General features: G+C 37.2%; 1 protein-coding gene across 1 annotated transcript in view; it reads left to right on the plus strand.

Annotated features, from left to right (window-relative positions):
• PIGN (phosphatidylinositol glycan anchor biosynthesis class N) overlaps window positions 1-15,030 on the plus strand; it is a 105,683-nt gene that overhangs the window by 70,771 nt on the left and 19,882 nt on the right. Inside the window, exons 20-23 of the mRNA XM_053466434.1 lie at window positions 9,981-10,089; window positions 10,910-11,012; window positions 11,763-11,865; window positions 14,377-14,463. Of these exons, the coding sequence (XP_053322409.1) occupies window positions 9,981-10,089; window positions 10,910-11,012; window positions 11,763-11,865; window positions 14,377-14,463 (402 nt within the window). The remainder of the gene's footprint in view (window positions 1-9,980; window positions 10,090-10,909; window positions 11,013-11,762; window positions 11,866-14,376; window positions 14,464-15,030) is intronic.

The raw sequence follows: 15,030 nt of genomic DNA on the forward strand, positions 1-15,030 counted from the left end.
CAAACAAGGCAGTTCTCGACCAAAGAAGTACACGTCCTGCGGGAGTGAGGATGATGCAGGCTGAGCAGTGAGCCACGGTGCGCCAGAGGATGAGGCAAGGTACGGACCTGACAGGATACCATGACATTTGAGCAATTTGGGCCCCCAGACATGATGTGAAAGAAGATAAATATTTAATACTGATTTATGTTTTCTTTGAACATAAGAAAATGGCAAGAAGCAAATAAAATGAGGTGGTGCTGCAACAAGTAGATAAATGGGTAAATTAGATTGGCCTGACAGTTCTGTGTCTGATGACAAAGCTATTTCTTTAAAACTGAATCGCGGAGAATGACATAACCAGAGACGATGATTCAGTGACTCCGGTTTCGGTTCAATACAAATTTATAGCTGTAAGCTTGGTAAAGGAAAATTGATCCCGACAGACACATGAACAATATGTAAAGAGCCATGTAGTCCAAACAAAATTGAGTGTGATAATTTGGTCACCAGTAATGATTGCAATGTCTATGTGGTTTCATGACTTATAACCCTTGCCAACTTGTGTGTACCTGATAAACACCATCAGGTAAACACAAGAAGGTAAAGGAAATTTGAGAACAAATAGACATCTGGGAGATAATATTCCACTAAGGCATTGTATGGGAATACCTTTTTATTTCAGAGGAGAGAGGGAGACCAGAGAAAATGAGATTAAAGAGAAAAGAGGTAAAAGAGAAAGAAGAGAGGGGACAGGGAGATAAAAGAAACACGGAATGAAAGATGATGGAAGAGACACGAAAGAAAAGTGGAAAGGGAAGAAAACAGAGAGGAGAAGGGTATAAAAAAATAGGGCTGCACCTACTGGTCCTGGGGGGGGCATGTAAATCCAAGTGGCCTCATTGGATCCTTGTAACTCATATATCTACACTAGAACACATACTTACACACAATTTTATTCATACACACTCAGTATACAGTAACACACATTTACATATACTCCCTAAGAGACACATACACTGTTATGTGCACACACAGACATACAAATTCATGCTAATACACATGTATACAAACGCTCTCTCTCTCTCTAACATGAGTCCATACTCCCTCCCTTACCCACTTACTCACTCCCTTATGCAACACATCTTTCTTTCAACTGTGTTCCCACCTCCCTGGGCTGGACCAGAAGTCTTACCAAGGGGATGGTTCAAATAATGTGTGTAAAGGTGTGTAAGCATGAATGTGAGCACAGACACTCACACACCCACACACCACAAGGCACACACTAATACACACAGGCACTTATGCTCTAACTTACCCACATACACAGACACTAACAGACCCAGGCACAAACATACACCAGGCTATTCACTCTATGACTATGCTCTTGTGAGAGAGCCATTGAAATACCGATCAAATGCATATATGGAGTAGTTTGTAGAGTGTTCTTATCTACGTATGTTATGCCCTTGGCTGGGTATTGTAATTAAAAGTACTCAATGACTGCCTATTCAAGAGACGTTCTCATTGAACTTTTTGCCATGCTTCACGCAAGAAGATAGGAGAAAAGCAGAGAGCATTAAGTCTGAAGGCGGGTGTGCCTTGTTTAAGGTTATTCCACCACTGCAGTTTCTCTGTGTTCTACTGCATCTCTCCAGGTACATCCTGCCATTACTACATAACCATTGTAGCAAGCAGGCAAAGGCCTAGTTTGGAGCAAAGGCTGCGTTGATCCCTAACAGCAAGTTTGGATCTATGTTTTTTTTAGAGTTCTCAGTAAACTATGCCTCTGGTTTGCTAACTTACAGGTTTGTTTATTAAATGGCCAGTGTGGAGGAAGAGTTGTGGTTTCAACTTCCTTACGTCACTTTTCATTATGGGGGGCCAACATTGGCAGTTTTTTTTTTGCAAGAAGGGATCTGCTTGCTTTGCAAGCCACTTGGAGTGGCATAGAAAAAGTCCTGACTTGAAAAGGCAATTCATGTTCGAAAAACCCTCCAATGTGGCATGAACCAAAACAATTCTGCCAAAAAGAGTGAGCCAGAATTCTTCCACAGCTATATAAAAGACCCATTGCAAGTTATCTCAAACGTTATATTGTAGTTGTTGCCGCAAAGTGTGGCACAAACGGTTATTGGGTTTGGGGGGGGGGTTACTTTTCACATGGGTGAAACAGGTTTTGATTAACCCTTTACCTTCAATAAATGAAAGAGCTGCATTTTGTATTTACTCACATTGTCTGTCAAAAATAGAATAAATGGGGAAGGGGCAAATACTTTTTCACAGCACTATATATTGTCATTGGGGGAAAACATGTTGCCAAAATTAATAATTGAAACTACATAGCTGTTCTGTATAATGATTACTGTTGCAATGCAAAAGGATTTATTTCAGCTTTGTGTGAGATTACAGCATATGCTTGTCTCAGCACAGCGTAGGTTGGTAATTAAAAGCTTGTCTGAGCCATAATCATGACATGTATTAAAAAGCATGTTGTTAATGGCAAAATAATAGCAGTACATCCAAGTGTATAATACCACTGTTCAGTGTTGTCCCAAAACATCAATCCCTGACCCATTAATTTGTATATACCAACGGATTTTGATTACCCTGCTCTGTGACACTAGCACAGACAACCAAGACCAGTTTCAGCAGTTCTGCAATGACTGATTTCTTGCAACCTCTGCTAGCTTGTGATTCGACTTTTGCGCATTTTTTTTATTTTTTTTATTTTTATTGATTCTATCTACTGAGCAAAGGAAAACCCTGCAGACTTTTTCTAGTTACTACTTTGCAAACATTATACTTCTCAACTATGAGCTCAACTTTGAGCTCAAATGCTACACTTTTACAAAGCATGTCATCCTCCTAGGTATGTGGGTACAGTTAAAGCTAGAGGGTGGCACTGTCTAGCACCACCCAAGAGGGCATTCGTGTTTGTTGGCAAGTATGAGTGTATTGCAGTGTAGTAAATAACAGCCCTAGCACTCACAATACTGTTTATATAATGACAGAAATGTATTGGCAGATCAAACTGGTTGTAAATTATAAAATATAAACAATAATAAATATTATGGGGATTGTTCCACTATGTTCCCCGGGCCAGCCTGCCATTGATTACAGTAGTATTGTAAGCCTTTTCAGTCAGGGCCCTCCTGATCTTTGTTTAGATAAGTCAAAATTCTTATGTGACATACTGCTTTTTATGTCCTGATTACTCGTACAGAGCAGAAGATTATGGCCAGACGATATAAATCAATGAATTATAATAATTATATGTGAAGCTGAAAATTATAGCACTCAATAACAGGCATTTCATCAATAAGGACAGTATTTAATAAGGTATAGTTTTAAAAACGTATATAATCAGGAAATGCAACCAGAGAGTTTTTTAAAAGCTTTTTAAATAGGGTGATAAGGGTTCTTATACTGTATATATAGATTACTGTGCAAAAGTAATGGCAGGTGTGAAACGTAAGAATACGTTCACAAATAGACATGTTAATACTTTATTTATATCATGGAATATAATGCAAAGTGGATGAACAGAAGAAAATTTTAAATCAAATCAATATTTGGTATGACCACCCTTTGCCTTCAAAACAGCATCAGTTCTTCTAGTATACTTGCACTTGTGTATGATTAAACAGTTATAACAAACAGGCTAATGATCATTATATTTATAGTTTGAAACACAAAAACAGCTAAAACAGAAACAGCTGTGTAAGAGGAATAAAACTGGTTGAGGACAGGTCAAACTAACTAACAAGATGAGGTTGCTAACAGCAGATTAATGTCAAAAGTCATACACCATGGCAAGACTGAGAATAGCAGAAACATACAAGGTAGATATACTCAATCAGCAAGGTCTCTCTCAGACAGAACAATAAAGGCAGTGGTTCCTTTTGAAGAAGAATCACAATAACAGGTAATGCTGAGGACGGTAGACGCAGTGGTTGGCAAAGTAAACAGTGCAGCAGATGAAAGACACATCACCCTTAGTTCTTTTAGCAATTCGATGACATCCAGCAATGCCATAATCTCAGCACTGGTGGAAAACAGTGGGACTCTGGTACAACTCATCTACCGTCCAGAGAACTTTGGTCAGAAGTGGTCTTCATGAAAGACTTGCAGCCAAAAAGCTACATGGAAACAAGAATGAGCGATGCAAACACACAGGAACTGGGTGCAGAAAATGGCATTAAGCACTCTGGACTGATGAACCAAAACTTGAAATAAATGGCTGTAGCAGAAGGCAGTTTGCTCACCGAAGGGCTGCAGAGCGGTTCAGGCAACAGTGAAAGATGGTGGAGGTACCTTGAAAGTTTGGGGCTGCAAATGGAATTGGGAAATTGGTCAAATTAATGGTCTCCTCAATGCTGAGTACAGGAAGATACTTAGACATCATGTAATAGCATCAGGAAGGCATCTGATTGGCCCCACATTCATTCTGCAGCATAACAACATCAACCCCAAGCACACAGCCAAAGTTGTTAAGAACTAACTTTGACGTAAGGAGTCCTGGAAGTTATGGCTCCCACAGAGCCCTGATCTTATCATTAAGTCTGTCTGGGATTACATGAAGAGAGAGAAGCAAGTGAGGCTGCCTAAATTCACAGAAGGACTGTGGTTAGTTCTCCAAGATGTTTGAAACAACCTACCTGCTGAGTTCTTGAAACAACGGTTTGCAAGTGTACCTACAAGAATGAATGCTGTTTTGAAGGCAAAGGGTGGCCACACCACATATTAATTTAGATTTTTCTAATGTTCACTCACTTTGATAAAAATAAACTATTAACCTGTCTATTTTAGAAAGTATACTTGACAGCATTTTTTCACAAACATTTGCACAGTATTTATATATATATAGAAATATATATATGTGAGCATGGATGTGCAATTGTGTACGTGTGTGAGCATGGATGTGCAATTGTGCACGTGTGTGAGCATGGATGTGCAATTGTGCACGTGTGTGAACATGGATTGTAAGTGTGTGTGAGCATGGATGTGTAGGTGGGCTGAGATGGAGTCTGTGTTAGAATGAATGTGTATGTGTTTACATATGTGTGCCAGAGTATGTTGGAAGGAGGTGCAAGGGACAAACAAGGCACATACAAGTTGTTTGGGGGCAATGATGGCATAGACCAGCTGTTGAAGTTGGGGGCCCCGGGCAATTTTTAGCACCAGGGCCCTGTAGTTTCTAGTTACCTGAAAAACAAAATGTCTCTCAAGGAATAACCTTCTGTTTGACTGATCCCATAAGTTACTGGTTTTATACATATATAGAACACAAATTAAAAGTAAAACGCATTGCCTGCGATTCCACATTGCTCACTGCCTGCTAAAAATAGAATTTTCGGGTCAAGTCCACAGAGGATTCTACTGAACCAAATCTATTTCATGTTTGATTTCATGGGAACCTTTAGAGCAGCTGCCAGAGTTTAAAAGCAATTAATAAACTTAGCCCTTCCATATCTCAGAGGCAAATTCATGACACAATTTCTAAATGATACATCATTCCACTAATCCTTTTATTTTTTTGTATAATGTTAACCCTGTCTGAGCCTTATTTTGTATTTATAATTTATATGAACAAGTTTAAAATGATAAACCATTTAACTGTCAAAATGAAAGGTCAAGTATGAGTTAGTGCAAAGTTGCTATAAGGCAGCGATCAGTATTATGTTTGTAACTGTTTGCATTTTAGATTATTGTAAGTGTTGGCAAAGAAGCACAGCATCTTGTGTGCACTGAGAGAGATATTCCTATGCTTATTCTGTTAAAAATCTGAAAGTATGTCTGGTCCTAACTTTGTTCTGCCTATTATTTCCTGGCAAATCTGATTACTGTGCTGGCCTGTTTGACTCCTCTCTGTCTTGCGTTACTGTGCCGACTATGTGGCTATGTGTCTCTACATGCTTAGAGTACAGCTCTGTCTATGCTGATCACACTGGAGATTCATGCTGAGTCTCTACTGTGCTCCATGGAACTTCTGGAACCATGGAACTTCAGTATTGACACCTACAGGAAGGGAAGACCGATCACGTGATCAGGCATTTCTTATATAATGGTGTACCAGCGCACGCGATCAGTCAGGAACAGGCAGCTTGATTTCCAGTGTAGCAGAGATGGAGCTCCAACAAAGTTAGGAGGTATCAGTACGTCTTGGCACAGCTTCTGAGGGTCGCAAACAGATTAAAAGACACATTTAGGTATCCATTTTGCTTTGCTCACAGAGAAGTTACAATCACATACGTAAGCATAACCACCCTAGGAGGGCAAATTTAATCACCTCTAACATTACAAGTCATAGATTTCATGTGTATGTATGTGTATATATATATATATATATATATATATATATTTAAGGGGGTAGTAGAATCATTATTAAAACACTCATCTACAGACACCAGACATGCCAGAAGGCTTGTTTTTCCCTCAGAAATCTCATGGTGCTGCCACAACCACAAGGGATTCTGGGTAGGTGCATGCAAATAAGGTCAACAATGGATCACCTTTTCCCTCTATAGCCACTTTATACATGGATCCCTTGAAAGTAATTGCCCGCTGTACAAGGCAGCCTTTAGACAAAACTCGGGTAAGAGGTGCAGTAGCCAGATCACCACTCATGGACAGCTGTTTCGTCCTTAATGGGACTCGTCAGCATGAGGTTGTTTTACTGGCTTAATACTTGAGGCTTAGGGTAGCACGAGAAATACTAATTACATAAGTTATGGTGTGAAAAGGTGATGGAAAACCATTCCACTTAAAATTAAGGGGGTAGTAGCACCAGACATGCTTCTACTACCCCCTTAATTTTAAGTGGAAGGGTTTTCCATCACCTTTATTCACCATAACTTATATATATATATATATATATATAAATACACAAGTAGTTACCAGCACTCAAGTCTTCTTTTTAAATAATGCAATGATGCTCCATTAGGGTCAACGTTTCAGTCTTTAATGACTTTCATCAGGACATTAAAGACTGAAACGTTGACCCTAATGGAGCATCATTGCATTATTTAAAAAGACATGAGTGCTGGTAACTACTTGTGTATTTTTGTATGTTACTCTGCTGGGCTACCAAGCACCAGGCTGCAAGAAATTGGTTGGTGTGCAGTAGTATACTATTGGACTTTGTGTGTGTGTGTGTATATATATATACATATATATATATATATATATATATATATATATATATATATATATATATATATATATATATATATACTGAATCTAGCAATTGTTTGTGTTTCCGTTTATGAATGGGACTCCTTCCACACATGGGATATCTCCTATGGAAGATTCAACCATACAGTGGGAATCGTTCCTAAATAGAGAACTAACAGGTTATTAGCAGGAGAAAATAAAGAGCAACAGAATATCACAGATGAGACAACGCCACAATATTTATCAGCAGAAAAAAATCAATAGGGGACGATATAAAAAAAAACTTCTTTACAAGTATTTTAACATGCATTACATACAAGCTGCAGCTGTGGTTCGATGATTCTTGCCACGGATTTTGCTTTCCACAGGTTTGCACATGGTCACAACATAATTCAGCTTGCAGAACTCGCTGAGCCAGGGCAAGAGGTGACTGGCCTTAATTATATCATAAGTTAAGGACGTGTTTGGATGAAAAAAAGATTCATTAACCATCTGCAAGTGTGACCATTTCTATAAAAGCCAAAGTTTTAACGGTTTGCAGATCTGGTGTGTGTTAAAAAAACATGGTAGCATGGCTTAGGTTTGCAAGATTGCATCTGAACAAACCACAAGACTTCTGGAAAAATGTCCTTTCCAGATGAGACCAAAGTAGAGATGTGTGGCCAAAATACACGTTCAGCTTATCACCGCTAACACCTCATGCCAACTGTCAAGCACGGTAGCGGAGATGATTTGGGCTTGTTTTGCTGCCACAGGACCTGGGAACCTTGCAATCATTGAGTCAACCATAATCTCTTTAAGATGAACACTTATGTCACTGATTTATTCCAGCATGTAATTTACCTTACCCATTCCAAACTGCTGCTCAGATTTCTAACATGTTTTAAAACTAGTACAAATAGGAAATTATGTAATATGCCAAAGTGTGCCAAGAGGAAACAGTTTACAAAGGTAGACCAACATATTTTTTATTGCACACATTTTAAAAGATGCCATATTATGTATTAAACAAATGTCAATATGTCATAGATTCAATTTCTGGTGGTGTCTCGGTTGATAATCCATAAGTGGCCTCTTTAAAGCACATTTGATGCAGATAGAATCACAACTACAACAAGGGAAGTTTTGCATACCCCAACTACGTTTATTTTTTAGGACAAACTGAAGAGTGTACATTCTTCTTCAGGAATTTATATTTCCTTGATCAGTTATGGCAAGTCACCCAGGTCCTGAAGCAGCAAATCCGTCTCAGATGGTTACACTACCACCACCGTGTTTCTTCGGTCAGCTGGTGTTGCAGTAATGCCTCGACAAATGTAGGGGCCCCATATGACGGCTCTCAGGAAAGACCACAGTCACCGTATTGAAAGGCTGTATGCCTTTAAAATAAAACATATGGTGATTTTATTTCTAAACTCAGCCAGTGTTGCTGAAATGCCTCAATGTTGAGTCATTCATGAACACAAAGCTAAAAAGCAAGGTCCATGTGTGATTACTTCTTCTTGAGAGATCACAAATGCCATACTAAGAGGCATGGTTCTTTTCACAAAGTGGCAGTGTCCAGCACACCATAAAAAAAGTTCCCAGATGGTGTGTCCAGACCATGCAGCATCCATGTAGATCAATAGTTTAAAAAAAAATGTCATAAAATTTGAAAATAAAAAAAGACTTGATGTTACCATGACTCCATAAGGAAACCACCCAGTTACAAAAAGCATCCTGTGTCTTCCCGAAAATCCTGCCACAGAAAGTGTTAAAAAAACCTTTTGAAATACCCTGAGGTGTCTAGTTGTAAAAAATATGCTGTGGCAGTAGCAGTGACACATACCAGGTAAATTCATGCCTGAAGTACAGCGTGTGTGACAAAAATTACTACAAAGGCTGGTGGTAGGATAAGTAGAAGTAATACAATATCACCAGTTGAAATACCCTTAGGGGGTCTAGTATTCAAATATGTGGTCTGATGGTGTAAACTAAATGCTCTGGCCTCAAAGATGTCCCAAATAGATCATATTGTAGACACAGGATGACCAGGTGTCAAAATTCCAAGTTGAAAATGTGCATCTCCAAAATGTGGCCGTTTAGCCCCTAAACAAACCAGTGCATGGGTGGTATCTCTGTACTCAGGAGATGTTGTTGAACACGTATTGGGGTGTTGTTTGACAGTGACATATACCAGGAGCTGCAAGTTCATACCTGAAGTACAATGTGTGTTAAAAAAAAAAAATCACACAAAAAGTGGCTAAAACAAATATGGACAAAGGCTGGTGGAAAGTCTTACAATACCAGCATTTGAAATACCATGATGTTTCCAAAAATATATGGTTTGATCAGGGTAAATTGAATTGGTCTTCTTCAAAGTTATCCCAGATAGGACATGGGTCCAGATTTGTAATAGTTACATTTACTCGTACTTGATCTATAACTTGAAAAAACAAAATTGGGTATTTCTAAACTCAGCACAAATATTAGAATAGTTTTATTGCATTTTTTATTTGCTTTTTTAATGAGTAAAAGATTCTCCAGATAAAACAAATGCGTTTATTGGCCCTACCCTTAATTAACAATTATTATACAAACAAACAAAGAGACTCAAATTAGATTATTACGATACATTTTATTCAGAGAGCATTGGCAGATTTGATATCGCTATTACAGTAAGGATATAGTGAAAATTCATAATAACATTAAATAACATTGAACATAGAAAGACGTTTCTATTCTGTATATTATCTCATATTGCAACAGGTGCTTATTTTAGAATAAACTTCAGACTGGTGATGTATAATACACACAGTGCTCACTGAAATCTCTTTGCTTTTTAGGTGCTGAACCTTGCGGTTTCTGTTTATATAGTGAATACCACCCATTCTAGCTTGGCAATGAAGCAAGGCTTACAAGTGATTAACCAGATTCTCAGCTGGGCTACACTAGGTATGGACAGTATATATGTATATTTTGCTTGCACACAAGCTCCTGAAAAATAAAATCAACAAAAAAGTAAATAAAAGTACTGTAAGCCTTTCCAAGGACGCCAAAGCATTCTTGAAGGTCCCCTAAACAGAGGTCAGGGCACCGTCAAAGTCTGTTTTAAAGAAGTCCAACTTTTTATTATTATTTTACGTTTTTCCTTATATAATCAATAATTGTTTTGATAATATCTACATGGACAGATATTGAAGTCTGACAAGATGGTTGGGGTTGGATCAGTTAGGAGGAATTGAGACTTTCCACTTCCTCTGTTATAATAATATCTAGCGTCTCCGTTGTACTTCGGGAGAGTTAAGCCGTACAAAATATTGCTACATTGACTAAACAAAAGGCTCTAAACTGAAACATACCTGAAAGATATAACAGGTGCTTTTATAAGCGATTCTACAAATCGACAATTTTTTTTGCATCATCCCTTGTCATACGATGATGGGGGAATAACAAGTAATATGTTTTACAGTATCCAGTAAAAATACTTAGTATGAGGTTTTGATATATTAATGCTTATGAGATCCCCCATATGCATTTTCCCACCCCAAGCTACTTTCTGTGCAGCATATGTGTTTGGCTTAACACAACTCAGTGCACATGATATCCTCATCTCCAGTCAGCTCCTGTGTTGCCTCAGCAAACACTGCAGATGGAGTCTGACCATGCTCTGAAAGTTCCTCCACTGGTTTCAACAAGAGCGATAAAGCTTATGTGTTGTTTGTGCCTTTGAAGAAGTATGAAGTTCTAACCCAGTTTCATTCTCTTTTTGCAGTGTCCGCTGTGGTCGTGCCACTGCTTAGTGCCACCATTCTGTTCCAGAGGCTCCTGTGCATTTTTATTTCATTCATGTCAACCTACCTGTTGCTGAGTAATGGGTAATATTTCTATTTCTGCTCTACTACACAGCTAAAAATGTGTATACCAACTGCACAAGTAATGTTAGGAGCAACACATATTAATACAACTTGTAATTCACAGGATTTGTTCTTGCGCTTCTGTTGTAATACATGACAGAATAATAGTTTGATTTAGTATTACTCTAATGTTAGTAGTACAGGGTCTGTTCATAAAGCTTGTTAATAGCATATAGGTCTGCTCTAACACAGTAGTTATCAATAATGGTATACATTTCTGTCTCGTACAGGACTTGTTAGTAATATATAGCTGTTTTTCTGTCACACATGTTAAAAGCACACTCCAGCTAAGCTGCATGGCCACTAGATTTTCTTGTTTTCTATTTAGTAAATGCATGGGGTGACCCTAGATTTCCCTCATATATATTTGCCCCTTTCCCCAAGCCTCAGCTAAATGTCACGCAGAAAATGTGTTTGGCGGATTACATATTTGTGTATGTTATACATTCACCTCCAGTCAGCTCCAGCACTGGCTCAGAGAACGCTGTGGACGAGGGTTTGTTCGAACCTCAGGCACGCTACATTGCATTACATTTATTTATGTAGCGTCACTGGATTCTATTGCTATTACAATCAGTGGAATGATTTAAAATCACACACGATAACAAACTGGTACAAAAGGAATATACTGTTTTGCTTTAGAACTGGTCTTAATAATCACATGATGTGTTCCAGTAATGGTTCTTAGAGATTATCCCCTTTGTGCCACAGGTATGAAGCATTATTTCCCATAGTACTGTCATGCTTGATGTTTGTCTGGATATTAATGGAGCAAGAAAATCACCAGAAACACAATCTTTCTTTCAAACAAAAGGTACGATACTTCAGCATCAACAATTTTACTTAAATTATTCAATCTCAGCTTATTTATACACATTCACTCAGAAATAGTGAGCAAGCTAGGGCTCACAATTCACAACGGTTCTCACGATTCTATAAGAACGGTTATAAAGCATAAGACTTTTCATAAAGACAATATTTTTGTTGTGTGTGTAGTAGCTTGCATTATACCTTTTTATTTAGCCCACTATTTATCCACAGACAAGATTTCTGCTTGACAAATTTCTCAAAATATTCTTTATTCACGCTGTCATGTTTCCTTTAAAAAACACATTAGTATAGTCTCCGTACAATTTTGGGTCTGTTAAATACAGTAGGGTTTTGAGTGCAGTTAATTAAACAAATCTTACATTTGCTGCATATTACTGGGAAGCACCAGGAAAAAAATTGGTTTTCTACCCCCCTAAAGAAATAAGTATAAAAAGAAGGAGCTTAATAATCTGTTACTGGGTCACTTTATTTGGTAGTTTTTTAGAACAAGGTTATTGTTTCCTTGTATCCATAATGGATTGAGGTAACCCTTAAAATCCTGTGTAATGAAATTTGGTGAGAAAGAGGTAAGTTAGATGTTTTCATTGCTGGTACTTTATTTATGCAATTCCTAAAGTGGTAGAAGTCTTAGGGAACCATTTATTGAATGTAGCGTAAAAAATAAAAATAAACGTGCATTGTGCAAATTCAACCCTAGTGAGCTTCTGCTGTAGAAAAATCAGTGAGATGTCATCCTTAGAAAGCTAAAACAACTAGCTTATGTGCAGATTATTTTAGATTGAATAATTAACCCTTAATGCCAAATCAAATTTATTAGAAATGTTCTAGCTTTGAGCATTTTAAACAAAACTCGATTACCATTGGAATCATTACCCTATCTCACGATATGGCTAATCTATAGATTCATCGATTCTTAATAAATTTCAGGGATTTATTACAGAGCAGGCTCATTAAATTTACCACACAAAAGTAATTTAATTGTGCAGACTGACAAATGTCAATTACTACTTAAGTAACCAACTCAGACTACACATATATAACTCATCTCATATAATGTCAGAAATACAAACGTAACATTGTCATTGTCACAGTTGGCGGTGTACCATAACTTAATTTTCGTCCCATATTTTCTAAAAGCCTGCGTCAGTTTGTGTTAGAAAAAAAGAAAATCGTAAAACAATGAAAACCCTAATTCCTTCCATAGCTGGCTCAAAGTAGTGAATGTCTAACCTAAGTCAGCCCAGCTGACTCTTTGCCATACAGTTAAATAAAGGTGTATGTTTATTTCTGGCAAGTCATTCCACCTCCCCATTACAAGAATGTAATAGCTCAGTGAAGTCTCACTGGGACTTGTAGCTGCCATATGCACGCAGACTCATTCTTTTATGATATTTACATTTACATCTGAATAGTTTTAGGCTTGCAAAAAGCCGAAACAAAAATTAGTGTATTTTTCAAAGCAGTCACCGCAGTGAAAATTGAAGCCTCGATTGTTTCCGAAAGAAATAACTATATTACTCCTCTTATATGTTTCTGTTCTTTTACATTATAGCTCTCATATACAACCGGAGATCATAATTTAGCTTTTCTGCAAATATCTTTAATTTTAGGGAACCACAAACATTTGGAAAAGGTTTTGACTGTTGTAACGTTTATTTATTTTGTGTCATATTCTATGTGTACCAACCACCAGGTGTGTCCTGTAGGCCCTTAAACCAGGAGCTTAGATCTTAAGGGGTCTAAGGCCATGTTTTGAGGGGCCTAAGTTAGCCTTCTTTAAACTGGCATTAATATTTACAAATTAACAAAAAATAGTAATTCATGCGCTTGTGAGTATTCTCAAAAGTAGACAAAATACTGAGTGCATGAATTACTATTTAAAAAAAAATGTGATAAGGAAACACAAAGATTCACAATGCAGCTAGTGGAGGGTTAAGTGCCTGGTGTTTTATTTATTTATCTATTCTTGGCATTAATATCTGCTATTGATTAAATATTACCAAGCATTATTGCATTGATTTGCTCTACAAAACTAACTACTCTATAATATAACTACTACTACTACTAAATGAGTATTTCACACATGCACAATTATATGGTTAGAAAACTATATTAGATGAGAACACTTTCAAAATGTTGACACTAAATAATAGAAAAGGCTGCATTGTGATAATTTGTATGTCTAATTTGCAGTCACTTACCAATACTAAATAATTTTCCATTGTGCATAACAATCTAATAAATTGCAAACAAAAAGGTTTGAAGTGATTATGTATGCATTCCTAATTAAGCTTTAAAAATATAAAGCTTTTTCCCAGATAAAAAGTGCAATACAAAATGAATTAGTATGCACTTCTCTGTCACGATCACTCTTACTTGGTATTTAATTCAGACACGTGTCTGAATTATTGCCTGCTCTGTATATCACGCCCTCCATTATTAAAAATGACCGTAATGACACAATGCATTGATTTTCTTCCTTTTTTATTCACAGCTTAGCAGTATTGACTTCTCTTGTAGTACTGATATAACTCCGCTTCGACGACTGAATCTCGATGACATTCGAAGATCTTTTTTCTTGGTATCCTTTTTTGATGAACTGCATATTAAAAGATGTATGCTATTAATGAATCCCAATGTTTTGGAATTATATATATATATATATATATATATATATATATATATATATATTATATATATGTATGTGTGTGTGTATGTGTGTGTAAATGGGTTTAGCCATATTAATCCAGTAGACACAATGTAAAAAAAAAAATAAAGGATTGCAGAATGCAATGGTACCTTTTTTAGTGGACTAACATGATATTTAAAAGTTAAGCTTTTAAACAAAAAAACAAAGGCTGCAACCTGCAGCAGGACCTAATATGAAATAGGACAACTATATTGAAATGCTCGGCACAAGAGTAGCATCCCTCGCTACCACACAAAATCACATACAACCTCCTACCTCCAGAAATAATTTAATATATAATACAAACATCATCATCATCCCATCTGACAAGGGGGGGTCAATAGTCATCATGAACAGCCAGGGCTAGATTACAGATGGAAACAGACAATTGTCTGAATACTACTACTACGAAAAATTTAACCAGGACCCCACCAGGAATACACAGAAGAAATCAGGTCT

This window comes from Spea bombifrons, chromosome 5, assembly GCF_027358695.1.
Source record: "Spea bombifrons isolate aSpeBom1 chromosome 5, aSpeBom1.2.pri, whole genome shotgun sequence".
Taxonomy (NCBI): Eukaryota; Metazoa; Chordata; class Amphibia; order Anura; family Pelobatidae; genus Spea; species Spea bombifrons.